The sequence below is a fragment of the Mustelus asterias genome, chromosome 11, assembly GCF_964213995.1.
Source record: "Mustelus asterias chromosome 11, sMusAst1.hap1.1, whole genome shotgun sequence".
Classification (NCBI taxonomy): domain Eukaryota; kingdom Metazoa; phylum Chordata; class Chondrichthyes; order Carcharhiniformes; family Triakidae; genus Mustelus; species Mustelus asterias.
Window position 1 is genome coordinate 19,785,386 of NC_135811.1, and position 23,078 is coordinate 19,808,463.

General features: G+C 43.8%; 1 protein-coding gene across 1 annotated transcript in view; it reads right to left on the minus strand.

Annotated features, from left to right (window-relative positions):
• Positions 1-23,078, minus strand: part of LOC144500850 (uncharacterized) — a 77,465-nt gene that overhangs the window by 44,861 nt on the left and 9,526 nt on the right. The window contains exons 3-5 of the mRNA XM_078224325.1: positions 11,240-11,365; positions 8,825-9,002; positions 4,450-4,515 (exon numbers count right to left, since the gene is read on the minus strand). Coding sequence (XP_078080451.1) covers positions 4,450-4,515; positions 8,825-9,002; positions 11,240-11,365 — 370 coding nt within the window. The remainder of the gene's footprint in view (positions 1-4,449; positions 4,516-8,824; positions 9,003-11,239; positions 11,366-23,078) is intronic.

Here is a 23,078-nt window from a genome sequence, read left to right on the forward strand (position 1 = left end):
AAATTAGAGCATGGATTTCAATTGATTGATCAAAGTTGATTGTTTGAATAAGGGTTTCTGTTTTGATTTCTGAAGACAGTACAAATGTTGGCCACGATTTTCTGGGTACTTTGTGCACATGTGTGCATAAAAAGTGGATGAGCTCATTGGAACAGTCAAGGGAGTTGTTAAAGAGAGCTATCAAGCTTCAAGATATTTAAACCTCAAGCCCTTTAACTATTTGAAAAATAAAACAGTTTGTAATGTTGTAAAATAATCCGTGCTTGCTATTTCACTGTGTCTGTTGGCATAAATCTGAGGGTTGCCATTACAGGAGTAGTGCTGTGTGACTGATTTTTTAATCTAACATTATCACAGTGGGGTGCCTGTCAGTTTACCTTTTGATTGACAGTTCCAAGTGCTTATATCTGCTTTGAGGTGACACTATGGATACAGATGCTTGTGGAATTAAAGAAAGTTAAAACTTTTTTTTATCAATAAGTGTTTTTTTTCTAAATAGTAAATTCATCAATAGACACTTAAGAATTTTATTTGATAACAGCATGATCCTCAGATCTGTCCATGACGGATACTGGATGACTGGGCATGAAGGGTACAGGGGTAAATGGTAGCGGGTGGGGACATGGGTTAACATGAGTTCATATTAAGGGTTGGCACAGGAGCCACAAAGAGCCATGAGGGTTGATGAAGGGGCATAAGTTTGCATAGGGGCAATAACATCCAATTGTTTGGTGGGAGGGGCATGGGAGGGTATGATGGGACTTAGGGGGGGCTGAATGGGGGCACAGGATGGCATGCATGGGGCACTTAATGTGTGGGGGTGAGGGGGGGGGGTATGAGGGGTGAGTGCTGGAGGGCTGTTTCTTTTATTCTTTTTTTTCACAGCTGGGACAAAGTGCCCGAGCACTGAGAGAGGCCTTTAACCCAGCCCAACTCTGCATCCAGTAGCCCCTCTGACTGCCTATGAATAAAATCTTTCTGGGAGCATTAGGAATGACTCCCATAAACACAACTCCCACCCCATCCATGACAAAATGTTTAATTTTTCAGGAGCCGTGTTTGAGGAGCCGGGAATGCTCCCACCTCTGCACACCTGATGAAAGAGTGAAAATTCCAGCCTTAAGAGTTTAAGTGTAAAAAGGAAAATGAGTAAGTACATCATTGGTCTAAAGAAGTGATGAGCTGAAGGCTGCTTCTAAAAGTTTTCAGATATGAAAGAAATCCTTGTTCCAATTGCAAATGCACTGGCTGAGACACCAATGTCTTCCGACAACTTTGAAGTTCCAATGGAATGTGAATGACTTTCCAATATTATCATTATCAGTGCTGCAATCAGTTAAATTGTGACTATCCCACCAATAACATGCCAAATAAAAGTCAATCAATAACAGAATTATTCAAATTAAAATAAAGTAGCACCTGATGTTATTTTAGCAGAACCATCATTCTCTTAGTGGTTTGAACAGATGGCAACTCTGTGTTACACACCCTCAATGGCAATCTGGTTCATTTACTGGGCAGTTGGTGATACAGTTATAGATGTGATAAGCCCACCCATCCAACTGAGACTCAAACTCACTGAGAGTGAGGGTGGAGAGAGGCCATACAGGGTGGATAGGAAAAGTGACTCTCAAATTATTTAACATTAAGCTTTGTTGTGGTTTAGTCACAGAAAACATAATTTGCCATTTTTCTGCATTAATTTAGGTCCTTAACCATCTCAACCACAGAGGTACAGAATTAATTATAGTACTTGCTGCTATGCTACACAGTTTAAAAATACTTTACCTGGCTATGTTATTGACCAGCAGTTTCAGTCTGGACATGGTGATGAGATGTCCATCTTCTCGTACAACCTGATTGGTTGATTCCAAGGAGCGCTCTGAGGGGAGGAACCACATTGCTTAAAAATCCCTTTGCAACTCAAGCTTAAATTTGGAGTGAATGAAGGGAAAGGTAAAGAGGGAAAATATTTACCAGAAACCAGCAACCACAGTCCATGAAACTATTATATTGCCTACCCTGTTTGAAATCACTGAAAGGGTTGTATGAGGCTCAGAAGATGGTGAATAATCCAGTTTCAGTACATGGCAGGGTGGCACAAGTGGTTAGCACTGTTGCTTCACAACTCCAGGGACCCGGGTTCGATTCCTGGTTTGGGTCACTGTGTGGAGTTTGCACATTCTCCCCGTGTCTGCGTGGATTTCCTCCGGGTGCTCCGGTTTCCTCCCACTGTCCAAGCATAAGCAGCTTAGGTGGATTGGCCATGATAAATTCTCCCTCAGTGTACCCAAACAGACACTGGAGTGTGGCGACTAGGGGATTTTCACAGTAACTTCATTACAGTGTGAATGTAAGCATAATTGTGATGCTAATAAATAAACTAAAACTAAACCCTCAATGAACCCTGACCAATCTTTTCCAATGCTTGGTGATACGTATCTTAAAATCCATATATGTAGTGCAGAAGGAGGCCACTTGGCCCACCGAGCCTGCACCGACAACAATCTCACCCCGGCCCTATCCCCGTAACCCTATGTATTTACCCTGCTAATCCCCCTGACAATAAGGGGCAACTTTTGCATGATCAATCGACCTAACCCGCACATCTTTGGAGTGTGGGAGGAAACCAGAGCAACCAGAGGAAACCCATGCAGACATGGGGAGAATGTGAAAATTCCACACAGACAGTGACCCGAGGTTGGAATTGAACCTGGGTCCCTGGCGCTGTGAGGCAGCAGTGTTAACCATTGTGCTGCTTGAAGTAGGAATATTTCATTGAGAAAGCTCAGTATTGAATGAAGGCTAGAAATGCAGAAATATTAATTGTTAATGATAATATTAATATATATTTAATTATTGGAATGCTTTATTATGCACACTGGTCTTAGCTTTGGAAGTTATTCTTCCCCCTACCCCTCCCATATGAACAGATTGACTTGATCAATTACAGTGTAAATCAACATTAAACTTAAAAATTAGATGGGTGGTATCACTTAAAATGATTTTTCTCTTAGATGCATAGTGAGCTCCAAGGTTAAGAAACATCACAGAACAAAAGGTGTTGTGCATTATCAAATATTAAGCTGTTCTGTTTTTCTCTGGTAATTGGTATCAAGAATTCCTCTCTGGGCCGACAGTAGATCTCAGAATTAGGGGCAATATGGAGATCCTACGTAAGAAGTGAAAGTACTATCTGAAATCCCAGTGATAAATCAGAAACATCAGAGTGTAAATGTGAGAAAGTGAGCTATAAGACATGGTGGTGAATCACTCTTGAATGAGTGTGCTGTAACAGTTATGAAAACCAAAAGCAAATTAACTAGTGTTAACTCCACATGAGGTATGCAACTGCACAGGACAAAGTAGGGAGATTTAATGATCAGGCAGTTGGTCTCCCAGGCTAGAGTAGAGTTAATTATCAGGATAGCCAATGAGTTTCAACCTGATGAAATTTTTCAAAGCCATCTCGGCCTTTGGGCTAAGATGAAGCATCAAATCAAGCCCAAGATCAGGTGCAATGCCTCATATTGTCAGCTTGGATCTTGTTTTTCTCTTCATCAGGGCCACGGATTAGATTCAATTTGAATTTGTTTTTTTTGGATGGAATAAAAATGAAAAAAGGTATCACAATCATGTCATAATAATTGGAAAGGGATCCCTCATAATAGATCTTCTTCTGCCTAGTCTGGGTGGGCTGAGGCTAAATTTAGTAGTCCAGCTGAGATCAGTGGTTCAACACAAATGGTAGAACAATGTTCATTTTAATTTAAAACTGGTCGACCTTCAGGCCAATGTAAATCTCCCATTACTGATATTGCATTAGTCATTCTAAACTATACAATAAGAAATGATTCTGTTTGAATGGTCCAGTTCTCCCCCTACAATAACTTTTGCCATTAAGATTAAACACATTTGCTCACTGGATGAAAGTTGGCATGTCTTCTTTTGGTAGTTTGAGAATGCAGTCTATTTTTTCTGAGAGTAATATGTGTGCTGTTCCTTTTGCTCATGGTAGCTTACCAAGGCTATTATCAACTCATATTATCCAGTGAGCCAACTGAAAAGTGCACATGGGTGACAAGAGTTGATTGATGCCAATGTTCTTTCTTAAAGTCAGCATTACATGATTACATGAAGAATTTTGAGATACTGGATGGCTGTCTGCATCCATGAAATTGTACCCCAATAATACTCAATGGTAATTTTTGTGATTATATAATATGGACGACATCTATACAGCATCAATTATATAACTCTACTGATCTTAGTTTCCATTTTGGAGCGAGGTGTAACTCGCAACTGAATCAGTATTGTCAGTTTTACACCAACATCCAAAGACAAAGTTACCCCCATCACCTTCTAGACAGGAGGGGAGAAATCTGAAAAATGAAATGCATACAACATTATCAGGTCTCCCTGCCAAAGATAAAATACTCCTCCCCTTACCTGGTTTAATCTGTAGATGTTCCTTATGCAGATCTACTTGTAGCAGTATCAAGTATGCTGTAATCTCTGGTAAGCCAGGTTAAGAAAATTGAATGCACTCCAATAAAGGAATATTAGCACACTTCAATGTTAAATATGCACTTATAAAGGAAGCCACTGGACTGAAATAAGTTGCTTTTGGTCACTTACACATAGGCATAAGGGGAACCCATGAGTTGCCTCTTCAAAAAGTATTGGCCATATTTAAAGTCTTGAATGAGCAAAATTTGACCCTTTTCTGGGTGTCAGGCTGGGGAGTCAGGGGCGAGGGCTGGGATGGCTCCTTAATACTTAACCCTGGCACTTTGCTGAACGGTGGAGATGGAGGTGGAATGGCTGCCTGCTCCTAGGAAGTGGGCAGTTGATTTGCATCCTGAAAAGCTCGATTATGGGCCTTTTTAAGGGGCCACCAGCATTTTGTTGATGGCAGAGCAAGCTCTACCTCCCCCCCCCCCCCCACAGAATGGGAGAACTGTCAACTTAATGGAGGCAGCCTTGCTGCAGCAGCCAGAGGTTGCACAGCCCCAAAAGGTAGCAGCAGGCACAGGTTTCATTCCTTTTTCATTTAACTGTCGGAGGCTTGGTGACCTTGTTGAGAATTCAGAGCCACTGAGCCCTCTGATTGGGCTGGAAGCATCAGGAGCTACTCACTGTCCTTAATTTCACAGTGGGATTACACGCAGCTAATTAGCAGGCCTTCTGCAGTCAAATTCCCGAGTTGGTCCTGCTGTCCGCAAGTGCAGGCGCTGGACCCACTTTCTGCCCTGATGCTGAGGCCCCAAAGGCCACAGTAAAACTCAGTTTGATGTGTGCTAGTTGTTCCTTCCAGGGCTTCGCTAGCTTTGACATGTTAGTTCTGGTGCTAATCTATCTTTCTCTCTCAGACAATCACTGATCCGCGGTGTATTTTCAGCTTTGCCAATCTTTTCCTTTGGCTTTTCAACACTTAAGAATTTTCTTTAGATCTCTACAATTGAAGACTTTTACCTTCATGCACAAGCTTAACAAATGTGAATGGCTTAGCTTTTCCTGGTCTGTACTATAAATACCAAATCCTTCTGCACATTTACAATATTCCCCTTAGTCTGAGGTGGTGATGCTCATGTTGAATCCGAGATAGTTTGGATAATTGTATGTGATTTTTTAAGGAATCTAGACCAAGATTTTTCAAGCACATTTTTGGAAGACCCATAACTAAAGACTAAACTAGATTTAGAACATGTAGAATCCTAAATTGACCATTTTGGACTTATTTAATTTTTGAATTCATTGACCTAAATTACTTAGATGAGTGATAGTGTAAATAGCTTCTCTGAACCTGTACGCAAACCACCAATTTATTTCTTATTGTTTCATGGAATGTGGGCATGACTGTTGTAAGGCCAGCATTTGTTGTCCATCCACAACCACTCTCTGGCTCAATGGAAGAAGCCAGAGAGTGGTTGTGGAGGATTGCTTCTCTGAGAGGAGGCCTGTGACTAGTGGCGTGCCGCAGGGATCGGTGTTGGGTCCATTGTTGTTTGTCATCTATATCAATGATCTGGATGATAATGTGGTAAATTGGATCAGCAAGTTTGCTGATGATACAAAGATTGGAGGTGTAGTGGACGGTGAGGAAGGTTTTCAAAGCTTGCAGAGGGATTTGGACCAACTAGAAAAATGGGCTGAAAAATGGCAAATGGAATTTAACGCAGACAAGTGTGAGATATTGCACTTTGGAAGGACAAACCAAAGAAGAACGTACAGGGTAAATGGTAGGACTCTGAAGAGTGCAGTTGAACAGAGGGATCTGGAAATACAGGTACAGAATTCCCTAAAAGTGGCGTCACAGGTGGATAGGGTCGTAAAGAGTGCCTTTGGTACATTGGCCTTTATAAATCGGAGTATCGAGTATAAAAGTTGGAGTGTTATGGTAAGGTTATATAAGGCATTGGTGAGGCCGAATTTGGAGTATTGTGTACAGTTTTGGTCACCTAGTTACAGGAAGGATGTAAATAAGGTTGAAAGAGTGCAGAGAAGGTTCACAAGGATGTTGCCGGGACTTGAGAAGCTGAGTTACAGAGAGAGATTGAATAGGTTGGGACTTTATTCCCTGGAGCGTAGAAGATTGAGGGGAGATTTGATAGAGGTGTATAAGATTTTGATGGGTATAGATAGAGTGAATGGAAGCAGGCTTTTTCCGCTGAGGCTAGGGGAGAAAAAAACCAGAGGGCATGGGTTAAGGGTGAAAGGAGAAAAGTTTAAAGGGAATATTAGGGGGGGCTTCTTCACGCAGAGAGTGGTGGGAGTGTGGAATGAGCTGCCAGATAAAGTGGTAAATGCGGGGTCACTTTTAACATTTAAGAAAAACTTAGACGGGTTCATGGATGAGAGGGGTGCGGAGGGATATGGTCCAAGTGCAGGTCAGTGGGACTAGGCAAAAAATGGTTCGGCACAGACAAGAAGGGCCAAAAGGCCTGTTTCTGAACTGTAATTTTCTATGGTTCTATGGTTCTATCCCTAATTGCACTTCAGAAGGCCAATTCTCCCATCAGTTCCTTGACATAATGGCAGGAGATAGGCTAAAACATATAACAGTAATGGCATGTGGCTCTTAAATCTTTTGAATGTTATATCTGGTGTACTAAGGGAAGTGACAGAGCTGATTGTTGGCAGAATTTTGGTTGATCATACAGCTAATTCTTGAAGATTTCTACTTATAATAAATGTGTTATGTTCCAGTCCCTGGTCTTATGGTAAATGTCAATACGTCGTGGGGAGATGACGGATATGGTGTAGCATAAAGATTCTGGCCTCCAAGTTACTAGGGCTTTCTGGTTGAATTCAGTTAAAAGTCCAATGGGAATGTTGCCAACTCCAATTCGACCAGGATTTGCTGTCTCCCAGATAGCTTCAATGCCAGACTCATTGCGGCCTTGCTTGAGGACAAATTATCTCTCCATTCCAAAAAGAAAGTCACACCAGGCTTAGAACTACTGCATCCCTGGCCGCAGAGGCACCAGGCATACATTCGGCAGCTGGAATGCCAAATAAGATGAAGTACCCACTCTCCTGATAAGCAGAGATATTCCACATTGAGAGGTTAGGGCTCCAGGATACAATTTTGGCCTGGACATCAGGTGGCGTGGGGTAGGGGGAGATAATGTTTACAAAAAGGGTTTAAAGTGGGTCCTCTAAGGCAATGATCCACACTTGTTTCAGCCTGGTCCTCAGCAGAGCAAATTTGACTGCTCTTTCTGGCATCTTCGGTAGCGGTGGTGGTGGAAGGAAGGTAGAGGGGGTGCAAGTTATGGAAATCCAGATGCACATCCACGATATCAAGGATCTGTTCCTGCAAGTTCAGCTTCAGCCTTGATCCCAGTATAGCTGCTAGAATCAAATGTCCATAGATTTTATGGCCCTCTGATTTTACTGTTAATATGTCCCTGCTGTGACCCTAACAATTAAGTGCAAATGGGTACTTGGCTTTGCACTTTAGAGTGCGAAGACGTTTTTAACTTTTTCTAAGTGGTAAAGAGACTTTAGCTCATTCCTACTCATAACAACATCTCAGGAAAACAATAACTGCTGCTGGACCGAATGTCAAATTCCCTGATATCTTTTGCAACCATCGCCACAAAAGAAAATACCATCATTGAGAGCTGTAACATGATGTTGTGCTAGCAGATCGCAGTTGGAGCAGCAGTGGGATGTTAAAATTAGCCTGGGGACTGCTGGGCTAAGGGGGTGATTTGGATTATTGGCCTGTGACACTTCCTGGAAATTGCGTCCAAGAGAGTCTCACAGAATCTGAGCTTTGTGTGAAGCCCCAATGCTATCAAACAGCCAACTGATTCTCATCGTTCAGCTTTTCAGTTCATTGATTTAGCAGTCATCGTGAAATGATTATTTAATACTGGTTTTCTTTTTAAAAAGACAACCTTCTGGTTTTGCTGGGTTTTGTTGTTTAAAACATTAACTTATTTCTCAGAATGTACATATGTTTCAAATGGGACTACAGATTTTCCTGCCAGATCATTTAAGAAAATCCACGGGCTTCCGGGAGCTATAATTGTTATCCTAATTAAGAAATATTTCCCAATAGTAAGACGGCTGTATATTAATTAATCTGAGCACCAGAAACCCATTTACAAGACAATGCTTCGGAAGTTGGCAGTCAAATATTTTCATATTGAGAATTGAGACCAATTAATTGAAGAGCTCTATTTTTCTTCCCTGAAAGACATGTGTAAAGTTGAAAGATCGGTGAAGTTAACAATCCAGCATAGGCGGTTTTATTTTTATTATTTAGCTATTACAAGTTACAAGATATCTACAAATTCGTTTTGTAGGATACGTGCTGCACTTGATAGAGGAATAAAGACACTTCGCTTAGCAGCAATGGACTGTTCAACCAAGACCTGGCTCACTTTTGCATTGCACTGCGGAGCTATTTTTTCAAAGGCCTGTGCAAATTCTGTGCTGGTTAGATAACCAGGCTGAGTCCCAGAATGCTGCCGGAGATTGTCTTCACACTGAGGAACATACAGGTAATATTCAAAGAATGACTGAATCCCATTAGTGCTTAAAGTGCAAAAGTAAAACAAAAATCACTCTATTCAGTGAAGGTGTTAAAACTGCTTAAATGGCATGTAATCTGCACGTCTTTATTTTTGCTTCAACTCGAACTATGTTGGCTTTGGAATCCATGCTCTTTCTGAATGTCCTGAAATTCTTTGATAATGCCTGGGCTAATTATTAAACCAAGCTGAACAAAACAATCTAGGGTGGTCTGGTAGCTTAGCACTGAAGATAGGCTCTTCATAATCCTTTGCTCTGCCTGACATTCAGAATCTGCCAGCCACTTTTCCAATGATTATTTGTTAAATTTGTACTTTTTTTTTAACACAACTATCTTCCTCCTTCTAAAAATCCCTGACCCTACAGATTGCGATTAATACATTTTAATTGTGGAGTTATGCTATAGGCTTTTGAGACCTATACTTGGTTAGACTGATACTAATCTGGCAGACCCAATTTACATTGATGGCTCTGCATCTGTCTCATGTGAAGGAAAACAGAGCTTTAAACATGCTCACCTGCACAACTCACGAGGATTCAACTGTTGACTAAATTTTAATATTAGTGAAGAGATGGATTTTGCCATCGGTGGTAAGAATCAGGAGGCGGGAATGATCCCACATTGCAATCCTGCCTCCATTGCCAGGTTGCTGTGAAACGGGATTTTCCCAGTGGAAGGCTCCACTTTCCACTGCTGACTATCCAACTTCCTTCTTGGTCCCCATGCCAACTGACACTGTAGATAGTTCAATCTCCTCAGGTACTGTCCCCCTCTTATTCAAAACTGCCACTGTCATTTGCTTTCTTAAAAACCTATCTCTAACCCCATGCCTTTACAAACTACTATCCCATCTTCAAATTAGAAAGAGTGCAGAAAAGATTTACTTGGATGCGACTGGGACTTGATGGTTTGAGTTATAAGGAGAGGCTGGATAGACTGGGACTTTTTTTCCCTGGAGCATAGGAGGCTTAGGGGTGATCTTATAGAGGTCTATAAAATAATGAGGGGCATAGATCAGCTAGATAGTCAACATATTTTTCCAAAGACAGGGGACTCTAAAACTAGAGGGCATAGGTTTGAGATGAGAGGGGAGAGATACAAAAGGGTCAAGAGGGGCAATTTTTTCACACAGAGGGTGGCGAGTGTATGGAATGAGCTGCCCGAGGCAGTAGTAGAGACTGGTGCAATTTTGTCTTTTAAAAGGCATTTAGACAGTTACATGGCTAAGATGGATATAGAGGGATATGGGCCAAATGTGGGCAATTGTGACTAGCTTAGTGGTAAAAACTGGGCGGCATAAGCAAGTTGGGCCAAAGGGCCTGTTTCCATGCTGTAAACCTCTAACTCTCTATCCTCTCCAAAGTTCAGAGGAAGAATGGCTCTACCGGAAACAAATGACTCTCGAAACATAATTTATGAACGTTGTTGGGCTTTGGGGATTGGGTGTCAGCCAGTCAGCTTTCCAAGGCCGGAATAGGGAGAACGTCGTTGATTTGCCACTGTGAGCATTGATGAACCCCCCCCCCCCAGCTGTGCAAATAATCTCGCCCTGAGCAATTGGGACCAGATTGCCAGGCTGCGACTATGGCAGCCAAAGGTTCTGCTCATTTACACCTGCATCAGTGGAACAGATTTTAAGGAATGAAAGAGTTCACAGATTTTCTCCATTTCTAGGTGCAATCCACATATTACCCACGACAGGTGCTACAGGTACTTTATCCAAACATGCATTAAATGGGAGGATGGGGAAGTGCAGGGTGCAAATGGGGCTGTGGCACAATAGGAACATTCTATTTTTAAAACTGAAGTGCAATGATAACAATAACAATCTTTACATTTTATCAGTTAAGTTGGAAATATATGAGCAAAGAACAAGCCTGTAGATTCAAAAACATCATTAGCCAAAGTTGCAGAATTATTTTAATTTTAAAGATGGTTTGGTTGAAAAGTAAACAAATTTGGAATACTCTGGCAAATGTAAAGAATACATAAAGCTACCCAACCTTTGACACACAATGTGGATGCCAGATTTACAAAATCGAAGAATAAAATTCCTTGTGGCCATTGTGTGTGGTGAAATCATGAATGTATCTATTCTGTGCAGTCAGTGTTGCTGCACATAGCAATTACAGCACTGTTCCAGTTGGTTCAGAGATCTGCAATGTTTGCATTTGTCTGTTTTGTCCTTACCACTTCAAACAATGGTTCAGAATTTGCTAAGATGAGTTTCAGAATATATTCCATCACGAGTGTTTTTGAAACATGTTTCTCATTGAGGCCCAGATATCCCATCACCATTGTCTCCATTTCGTCAACCTACAAATGGTTGGAAGAGGGAAAGTAATAGTCAATACTTAACTTTCAAAGATGAAAGAAAGAGCAACAACACCAAGGTTAACGAGTTGATGGGTTGGCATTTGCCCCTCTCCTACTACATTGTGAACGTAGAGGGTAAAATTACTGCTGGATGATATGGGCTATTTTCCGATTGATGGCTGCTCATTTTGAGGCTCTTAAACAGATGGTCAGCAGATTAAGAATGCAGGGCAGGGTGGACATAGGTGGTGGTTACAACTCAATCAAGGCTTATTTAAGCAGTGCGTATTTGTTTTTGCTTAAATGTAAAAATGACCCAACACCACGTATTTGCAAATTTCAAGTACTAATAGGCAACGAATATAGCAGACACATTCTATCCATTTTGCCTGGACATTGAGTATCCGAACCTGCAGCCTTAAAGGAACATTTGGTAGCTGCTCAAGAAAAGGCTCAGAATTACTTTCAGAAGAATTTTAATAAGACAGGAAAGCCAGAATATTCACCCTGCCTGTGTCTCACAGCCAGGCTCTGTTTGATCCCATCCCCTCATGTTCCCAGGCCTCAACCTCTTGCCAATGAAATTGAGCATCTAAGAGTGGGTTGTTAGTGGATAAGTACCATTTGCTAGCACTGTCAATGACATTTTCCATCACATTGTTGGTGATTGAGAGTAAATTGATGGGGTGGCAATTGTCCAAACTGCATTTGTCCTGATTTTTGTGGATGCACCACATTGCCATTGCCATTTTCACATTGCCATGTTGCTGTCAGTATTGTAGCTGTACTGGGGCAGAAGCACAGCTAGTCCTGGAGCACAAGTTTTCAGTACAATAGCCAGGATGTTGTCGTGGTTCTTACACAGCCTTTGCTCTGTCTAGTACAGTCAGTTATTTCTGGAGCAAATTAAATTGGCTGGAGACTGGCACCTTTGATGATGGGTACCTGAGGAGGCCAAAATGGATTATTCACTCAGCACTTCTGGCTGAAGGTGGTTGCAAATGCTTCAGCCTCATCTTTTGTACTTGAGTGCTGGGCAGTATCACATTGAGAATGGAGATGTTTGTGGAGCCTCCTCCTCTGGTAAGTTATTTAACTGTCCACCATCATTCACAACTGGACATGGCCGGACTGCTTTGACCCTGATGTGTCGGATCACTTAGTGATATTGAGAATATGCAGCTTCCACAGCTTAACATGCATGTTGCCCTGTATTGTAGCTTCACCTAGCTGGTTCCTCGTTTTTAGGTGTGCTTGGTGCTACCCCTGGTCTGCTCCTGGGTCTGCCCAGAAATTAGTGCTGGAATACTGCCAGGGCTGCTGTAAACAGACCTTGTGTTCTTTAGCTCAAGGATCAGAGGGAATTTGGAGAGATGTGCACGTGCAAAGTTAAAATCTTTTCCCAAGAAAAGGTAGATCACAACATAGAAAAACATACTCCCCAACAATCAAAAACTCATCATGGGAAGAAACAATAGTTTGTTACTTTGGCTGTGAGAAGGTTAACTCAAAGGCATCTTTATCTAACGGAGAATGATCTATTAGACCAGTCTTGGGGAAAAAAATGTCCGGATCACTGTCACACTTCAATGAAGTATACAAGGATGATAAGGATGGCTGCATTTCACAACTCCTCTACTAAAATTCAGGTCAAATGGACTATTAACTCCCTGCATCAGTGGCTTTTAAAGGGAGCTAAATTGTCCCTGTTAATCAGTGCACAGCACAACGATGTGCATTCTGCAATCCTGCAATGATATGCTTTGTATGGTAACAGGGCAAACAACCTTTCTCTTTATCAACAAAAGATCTGAAGTGTTCAAGGGCTTATCTACACAGAAGCACACATTTCTGTACATAGAGGAATATTATGGAGTTACAGAACAGTACATAATGAAATATATTGAAATCCCATCATGCTATGCCACAGGATGAGTGGAGACAATTTTTGTGCTCACCAATTCTCCATATAATATAATGTTATATTTTTATCTGTTGAAAGACGTTGCTGATTGGGGACCATAAAGGGGGAGGGAGAGTTTTCAAATCAGTTACCTAAATTCTTCTAGGTCATGCTGACTGGTTACAGAATAACATTAGTGAAATCTTGTGAACTGGACATTCATCTATCTTATGTCATCAAATGGTAGATGGAATGGAAGAACTTGTGAAGGAGGGGGTGACAAAAATCAAAATTGGGAAAGAAGAAAGAAATAGCAACTGTCTAACAATGTCTGAAAAACTTGTGTCAGGAATAATGCAAGTGTGTAAGGGTACAGAGCTAACTAAGCAATCCCTGTGCAGCGGAGGAATTCGGACACATCATATGCTGCACCAGAGGAGGTTGGGTGAGGGTGGCTGTTTCATCAGTGAACAGAATCAGAGAACAAGCGAAGAATACATTTGCAGACCTCCAAAGGTTACTGAGGCAAATGTCTTCACAAATTGCTAAGCTTACCATGTTGCCATACGAAACAGTTCAACAGCACTTCACTGCAAGTTTGATGCAGCATCACAGTGGGAGAATGTACAGCGGCCTGGTAATTGTTCACCTACTTTCTAAAAAGCACTGCGAAGCCTATACTTTAAAGGACACTCTGTTTTGATGTACGTCAGTGCCTCTGCAACACATTGGCAGGTCGATCAGGACACAGAACTCACTGTGCATACTTAAGTGATTGACCTCATGAAATCCAATGGCAGCCAAGTGTGACATTAGTGAGTATAACATTTGTCACAGCTCATCCTGTCTTTTCAATGCCAAGGTCCAGAAACTGTCCAGATGAAAAGTAAAGAATATTATCGCCAGTTATCTAAACTTAATTGTTAGTGCATCATCTGCAAACTATCAGGTCAGTGCACTGGTGAAAGTGTTCATAATATTCCCCCCACGGAATATCCTCTCTACATAATTGACAGTTTGAAAAGATCAGTACAGGGCAATGTACAAAATTGTAGCTTAGAGGTATATGTGTTATTGATGAGTCTGTTTGAAGTTTGAGTTTAAATTTCAGTTGAAGTAATGAAGAAACCTGATGTAATTAATTTTCCGACACCCCTGTACATTGCTACTAATGGACAAATTATATCCTTCTGCTGATCAGCAAAAAGCAAAAAATGGCAGCAACGACTGAACACTGCTAAAGCAACCTATTCAATGTTTTAAAGTAACAAATCTACCAATAATACCATAGCATGTACCCACCATCATACCCAGACTTACTCTATTCAGAATCTCATTCAACTTTTATATTATTTGAACATTGATATTTATTCTAATGTTTTATCATTAAAATTTGCTCATAGTCTCCAATTTAAATTATATTTTCTGATAAGTAAGACTGTCAGGAGTAGTTCAAATAATCACTTTGATCTAGAAATTTGGTTGCCCCTGTTATAGGGAGGGTGCAGAGTGCACTGGCCTGTTTAATTGGTCACAGGCAGCATGTTTATTTGAACTGAGATCTCATTAAAATGATTCAGGTGTGGTCACTGCGGGGGTGAAAAATCAGGTTTCTCTGACGCCGTGCTTAATGTTAATACCTTCTGTATAGCGATGCACATTTACAAACACATGTGGAAAGGTAATTCCTGATAGTTGCAGCTCTCAACATAAGCTGGGTGCTGCCACATACATTGTCCACTCCGCAACTTCCAGTTTCAGGCTTGGTAAAAATTGGTTCAGATGATTTAATTTCAGGTCGGATTCTCTAACTTCGCCCACAGCTGGCATTTTCCGGACTTGCTGCAGTGAACGGAGATTTGGCTGAGCGTCTAATTCTCTGTTCTCGCAGCAGGACGTGAACGGCCAGAGAATTCTGGCCTTCATCTTTCCAGAATACCAATCAGTAGCCCACTACAAAGTAGCTGCTTTTAAATGGGTCCAACAACAATTCATGCCAGTTGTGCACCATCTTCTATTTGAAGACGTTCTTCCTGACGTCTGCTGTATCTGCAAGTGTTTTCTTCCCTAAACTAATTAACATTAAAAAAGTGTTATATTTCCCAGCACTGACATCTCTCACTATGATGTGGAGATGCCGGCGTTGGACTGGGGTAATCACAGTAAAAAGTTTAACAACACCAGGTTAAAGTTCAACAGGTTTATTTGGTAGCAAAAGCCACACAAGCTTTCGGAGCTCCAAGCCCCTTCTTCAGGTGAGTGGCCACTCACCTGAAGAAGGGGCTTGGAGCTCCGAAAGCTTGTGTGGCTTTTGCTACCAAATAAACCTGTTGGACTTTAACCTGGTGTTGTTAAACGTCTTACTGTATCTCTCACTATGTCATTTTCATCACCACATATCAGAGTTCCTCTAACATTTCAGTTCAGTTTGTTATGTTCACTATGAAGATGGATGTATTCCATCTTTTTTTGTCCTTATCTCTGTGAAGGATGTCTATTTTAGGGACCATTGGCACCCAGACTCAGAACCTAATTTAGTATTTTTTTCCAACTTCTTATTCTGCCATCTTAATTTGAGATTGGTGCTTTAATGTCAATTTCATTGAATTTGGATAATTGAGGGCTTCAGAGGCTACGCCACCAGGAACAGGTGGCATTGCCTCTGAAGAATGCTTACAGCACAGTTAGAGGAGATCCTTATTTATTCCATGAGGATGAAATTTGAATCTAGGTTCTAGCGCTGACATGACACTGCTCACTCACTAGATCCTTTAATGATCCACAAATATATCTATTGTCCAAATTATGACTATTATAATGATACCAATTCACACTATTATCACACAAGAAAAAATTGCATTGCAAAACTTTGTTTTTTTATTGGTAATCATAAAAAAAAGCGAATAAATTTGTAGCTCTGCTGGTGCAAGTCATATGCCGGAATTTTGCCACTTTGCCCGCCCCGGAATTGGGGCAGGCATGGCTCGCAGAATGGAATGCTCCATTGGCTCCGGGCAGGGGTTTTACGAGCCTCACCCAAGTGAGGTCATAAAATACTGGCCATAGTCTGCCACTCCACCTCCTTCTGATTAGGGTTTATTTTCAGGTCCTTTTTCTGGTAAGACAAACAGATGGTGGAGGCCTGGAGAGTCTGACTGAGATATAGCATAATAATAACTTTATTTTCCATTTGCTCAAACTGGGGACTTACTTCTCCCAGTTTGAGAGCAATGGAGCTTTTAAAGCTTTTGTTAATTTTGTTTAGTTCTTTGCAGAAATATTTTAGTATAGACTTTTGTACTACACTTTTGCTGGCATTTTTCGTATAATTTTGTTAGCACTTTTTTATTTGCCTTAAACATATGCTAAAAAATGTAATTGGGATCTGGGTATTGCTAGCAATAACTGCACTTATCGCCCATCTCCAGTTGTCCTGAGAAGGTGATCTTGAGCCTTCTCCTTAAGCTGCTGCAATTCTTGTCATGACGGTACTCCCACAATGGTGTTAGATAAGCAATTACGGGATATTGACACAACAAGGAATGAGGATATATGATACAAAATGTTCAAGGCAGGATGGGGTGTAATTTGGAGAGGAACATGGTTAAGTTGGTTAACATAAGTTATCCTAGATAGCGAATTTTAGTCGAATCTAACCATTTTTAGATCAGTTTCATTTTACATTTTCTGAAGTAAGCTAATAAGGTCAAAGAAGCTATTTTGAGATGAACATTTGACTGAAGAAGTCATTTTGTATTCCGTGAACCATCACATTTATTAACCAAAGAATTGCATTGACTAGACATTAGTGAGAACGAAATGATTAAATAAGTAGTCAGCCTCAGCTGATGATAATTGACGACCCTATAATTAATCAGTAATCAGTTATGGGGGAGATGGTGGCATAATGGTAATGTCACTGGATTAGTAATCCAGAAGCTCAGGCTAATGCTCTGGGAACACGGGTTCAAATCCGACCGTGGCAACTGGTGGAATTACATTCAATAAATTTTTAAAATCTGGAATATAAAGCTAGTCTCAGTAATGGTGACCATGAAAATGATCATCAATTGTTATAAACAATCATTTGGTTTACTCATGAGTTTTAAGGCAGGAAATCTGTAATCTTTACTTGGTCTGGCCGACATATAATTCTAGACCCACAGCAATGTGGTTGGCTCTTAACTGCCCTCTGAAATGGCCAAGCAAGTCACTATGTTCAAGGGTAATTAGGGATAGGCAACAAATGCTGAACTTGCCAGCAACGGCCACAAGCCATGAAAGAGTAAAGAAAAAGAACACTCGGTTATAAATTAAAATTCTGTATAAGCTTAATTGTTTCAGAAAAACAATAGCAGAGCGAGCAGAATCTGTCCAGACAAAGGAACCTTTCTAACTTTTGATAAGCCACCGGACATCATGGTTTCCCAAGGTCTGGCTCAAGAATAAGGCTCATTTGTTTACAATCTGACCAAGATTAGGAAGTAAGGGGCATTGAAAGATGTAATTAAAGACCAATGGAATTAACCTAACAACAGCTAGAACCAACCAATAAGCTAACAGTGGCCTGACCTCACATTGCATGATATCCACTAAAAGTAATTAAAATGAGGTCCTGTGAAAAGCTAGCTAACAATCTACTGATACCACTGTGGTGGGGGGGGGGGGGGGGGGGGGGGTGGGGGGGTGGGGTGGGGGGGTGGGGTGGGGGGGTGGGGTGGGCGGAAGGCAGGGGGAAAGCTATTTTTGGTTCTGCTCGGGGTGCCAATGGCATGAAACAACCCCCCCCCACCCCCCGGCTTTTTCTTGACAAAGTGCCATAAGATCTGGAGAGAAAACCTAACATGAGAATGCCATTTTCTGTCAGATCCTGACACTTTGCCATTTTTTGGTAAGATTATGCCCTACGTTGGGTGCCATAGTTAATGCTGAATAGGACTGCAAAAACTTACAAGAAGACATCAATAAATCTGCAGAATGAGCAAATGAATTTCAACACTGGTAATTGTGAAGTATTCCACATTTTGGTAATAAACAAGTCACATTACTAGGAAAGTAAGAATATAAAAGCAACGGATCTAGGAAGACAAATACACATCACTGAACATGGCAATACAGGTTAAAGAAGATGAAGTTAAGCTCTGTGATTTATTTCTAGGAGGGTACAATTGAAAACTTCAAAAATTATGTTGAACTTGTAGTGAACATTGATTAGAACACACTGTAGTATTGTACACAACTCTAATCATGTTATAAAAAGGATATGGAAGCATTGGATTTAAAAGGATGATGCCAGAAATTTGAGGTTATACCTATCAGGAAAATATGAAAAGGTTGGATGCTGAGGGATGAGTATTTAACACCTTCAACACTATGCAAGATTTTGATACAGTAGTTAGTGTGAGATTTCCACAAAAGTAAATTACTGCGGATGCTGGAATCTGAAACAAAAACAGAAAATACTGGAAAATCTCAGCAGGTCCGAAAGCATCTGTGGAGAGAGAACAGAACCAATGTTTTGAGTCTGGATGACTGATGCGCTATCAATAAGGCGAAAGACTACCGATATGCCAATATAAGTGTAGGCTTTTATTCACAACAGAATCAGGAGCAGATCCCAACAATTAACCGACCTGGACTGAACAAGGGGGAGGAGACAGCCACCTTTATACTAGGTGCTGAGGGGAGGAACCAAACTGGAAGGGGATGTGTCCAGGTATGACAAACACACACAACGGTGGTCCATATAGGACAAAGGCACAACTGAGGTCCACCACATTCACCCCTTCCTTTTAAAAAAACAACACGGGGGTGAAGCGGAAACAATATCACAAGTCCAGACGAACCGGTGGCTTGATCCGTCGTCGCGATCGTCGTAGTGCAGGTCGCAGAGTCGTCCGAGCAGGGAGCGATGTCGGCCCAGGCTCCGTACAGTGAGCGTCGAGAGAAGGCGCTGGGTGGTGTGAAGCGGACCGATCCGTCGTCCCGTCCAGTCGTCGGGTACTGCGTGGCGACGGCTCCGGCGACTCAAGCGAGCTGTACATAGGGGCGAGAGGAATGAGCAGTGGCCCTGGTGGCGTATGGGGAATAGTGGGAACCGGAGCTGGGGGGTGGGGGGCTGCAACAGGCTCTGGGCACACTACATTGGGGACAGGGACTGAGGGAGGAAGAGGCGTAGCAGTCTCCGAATGGACGACACCAGGGACCGTGGGGCGGAAGGACGTGATGACCTCCGGGGCACCCGCTGGTGCCAAGTCACGGACAGAAACCGTGTCCTCCCGCCCATCAGGGTACGCTACATAAGCATATTGGGGATTAGCATGGAGCAATTGGACCTCCTCGACCAAGGGATCTGCCTTATGGGTCCGGACATGCTTCCGAAGCAGGACGGGTCCCGGGGACATCAGCCAATCCGGGAGCGAAGTACCCGAGGAGGACTTCCTGGGAAATGAAAACTTCCGCTCGTGAGGGGTCGTATTGGTCGCTGTGCACAAGAGTGACCTAATGGAATGGAATGCGTCCGGAAGGACGTCTTGCCAACGGCTGACTGGAAGGCCCCTAGACCGTAACGCTAATAGAACGGCCTTCCAGACGGTTGCGTTCTCCCGCTCTACTTGACCATTGCCCCTGGGGTTATAGCTAGTGGTGCGGCTGGAGGCAACGCCTTTGGCGAGCAGGTACTGCCTCAGCTCGTCACTCATGAAAGAGGACCCACGGTCGCTATGAATATAGGCTGGGAAGCCGAACAGGGTGAAGAGCTTGTTCAGGGTCCGAATCACTGTAGCCGTGGTCATGTCCGAGCAGGGGAAGGCAAAAGGGAAACGTGAGTATTCGTCAATGATATTCAGGAAATAAACATTGCGGTTAGAGGAGGGGAGGGGGCCTTTAAAATCAACGCTAAGGCGCTCGAACGCGCGAGTGGCCTTTACAAGGTGCGCCCTACCTGGCCGGTAGAACTGCGGTTTGCACTCAGCGCAGACCCTGCATTGCCTGGTAATCGTCCGGACTTCCTCAAGGGAGAAGGGCAGGTTACGGGACTTGACAAAATGGAAAAATCTGGTGACACCCGGGTGACAGAGGTCGTTATGGAGGGACTGTAGCTGGTCTAGTTGGGCACTGGCACATGATCCACGGGACAGGGCGTCTGGGGGCTCATTGAGCTTCCCAGGCCGGTACATGATGTCATATCTGTAGGTGGAGAGCTCAATCCTCCACCGCAAGATCTTGTCATTCTTAATCTTGCCCTTTTGCCTGGTGTTAAACAGGAAGGCAACTGACCGCTGGTCCGTAATTAAGGTGAATCGTTGGCCCGCGAGATAATGGTGCCAGTGCCGGACGGCTTCCACGATGGCCTGGGCCTCCTTCTCGACCGAGGAGTGTCGAATCTCAGGGCCTTGTAAGGTCCGGGAAAAGAAGGCCACCGGACGGCCCCTCTGGTTAAGGGTGGCAGCTAGGGCAAAGTCAGACGCATCACTTTCCACTTGGAATGGGATGGATTCGTCCACAGCGTGCATCGCGGCCTTCGCGATGTCCGCTTTGATGTCATCGAAGGCCCGACAGGCCTCCTCCGCCAGGGGAAAAGAGGTCGATTTTAGGAGCGGACGGGCTTTATCTGCGTAACGGGGAACCCACTGGGCATAATAGGAGAAGAAGCCCAGGCATCTCCTCAGTGCTTTGAGGGTAGTAGGGAGGGGAAGCTGCATAAGGGGACGCATACGGGCTGGGTCGGGGCCAAGGACACCATTTTCTATCACGTACCCAAGGATGGTGAGGCGGCGTGTCCGGAAAACACACTTCGCCTCATTGTATGTGAGGTTCAGGAGAGTGGCCGTACGAAGGAATTTTTGTAGGTTGGCATCATGGTCCTGCAGGTCATGGCCGCAGATGGTGACGTTATCCAGATACGGGAAAGTGGCCCGTAGTCCGTGCTGGTCCACCATTTGATCCATGGCCCGTTGGAAGACTGAGACCCCATTGGTGACACCAAAGGGGACTCGGAGGAACTGGTAGAGGCGGCCATCCGCCTCAAAGGCAGTGTATGGGCGATCCTCCGAGCGGATAGGGAGCTGGTGGTAAGCCGATTTCAAATCGATCGTTGAAAAAACCCTATAGTGCGCGATGTGGTTGACTATGTCCGCGATACGGGGAAGAGGATATGCATCTAGTTGGGTATACCTGTTTATGGTCTGGCTGTAGTCAATCACCATGCGGTGTTTCTCCCCCGATTTAACTACGACCACTTGCGCCCTCCAGGGGCTGGTGCTGGCCTGGATAATCCCTTCCTGGAGCAAACGTTGTACCTCGGACCGAATGAAGGCCCGGTCATCCGCACTATAGCGCCTACTCTTGGTGGCTATAGGCCTACAATCCGGGGTGAGGTTATCAAATAACGGGGGGGGGGTGATCTTGAGGGTCGAGAGACTGCAGGTGGTGCGCGAGGGGCGCTGCCGTGACGGCGCCTTGCAGACGGAGAGCGGGGGATAAGGGCCATCATACTGCAGGATGACGCTTCTATGATGGCTGAGGAAATCTAACCCCAGCAGTACAGCTGTGCAGAGTCGCGGCAGCACGAGGAGCCGAAAACACTCGTAGACTGTGCCCTGTACCGTCAGCGTCACCAAGCAGCACCCGAGGACCTCCACTGAGTGAGAATTCGAGGCCATGGAGATGGTCTGGCTCCAGGGTCGCACGGGAAGGGCATATTGACGCACTGTGCGAGGGTGTATAAAACTTTCCGTGCTCCCACAGTCAAACAGGCAGTTTTCTGCATAACCATTTACCTTGATCTCCATTATGGACTTGGAGAGTTGATGTGGCTGCGACTGGTCCAGGCAAATCGATGCCACTGTTGAATTAAAGAAGAATCCATCTTCGTCGCCGTCTGATGACGTCACGGATGAAGCTTCCTGCTCAGCTTGCCTTGATGTCAGTCTCAAAGATGGCGACTCCCGCACTTCCGGTGACCGCATCAAAGATGGCGATTCCCACACTTCCGGTGACCGCATCCAAGATGGCGATTCGCGTGCAGCCGCCGCCTGCATCAAAGATGGCCGCGCCCTCGGAGCACACATGGCTCCACGAGTCTTCAGAAGCGGCTTTGCTCTGCAGACTTTAACAAAGTGGCCTAGCTTACCGCATCCGGAGCAAATCGCGTCCTTTGCCGGGCAGTGACGCCGAGGGTGCTTAGGGAGGCCACAAAAGTAACATTTGGGCCCTGCTGGAGCAGCCGTCGCAGTGGAGCCGTCGGTGGAACGGGATCCAAGGTAAGACCCGAGATTATGGGAGGCTGCTTCTAACGTTTCAGCCATCGTGGCCGTTTTCCGGAGGTCTAGATCATCTTGTTCCAGCAGACGCTGCTGGATGTATGTAGACTCAATGCCCGCAACGTAGGCGTCGCGGATCAGATCCTCCGTGTTCTGAGCTGCTGAAACAGCCTTACAGTCGCATGCTCGGGCGAGGACTCGCAGGGCGCGCAGAAATTGGGCGCACGATTCTCCTGGCTGCTGTTTGCGGGTAGTTAGGAGGTGTCTGGCGTAAACCACGTTAGGGCTCTTTCGGAACTGCCCTTTTAGGAGTTCGATAGCGTCCGCGTAAGTAGCAGCGTCCCGGAAGATTCCATAGACAGTTTCGCTTACCCGGGCGCGGAGCACGTGGAGTTTAGCAGCGTCGGTGTCGATGGCCGTAGCGGTGTCGACGAATGCTTCGAAGCAGTCCAACCAATGATCAAATTTATCAGAGGCTCCAACCTCTTGAGGGTCTAATGCTAACTTGTCGGGTTTTAGAAACTGCTCCATACTAGTAACTGTTGTG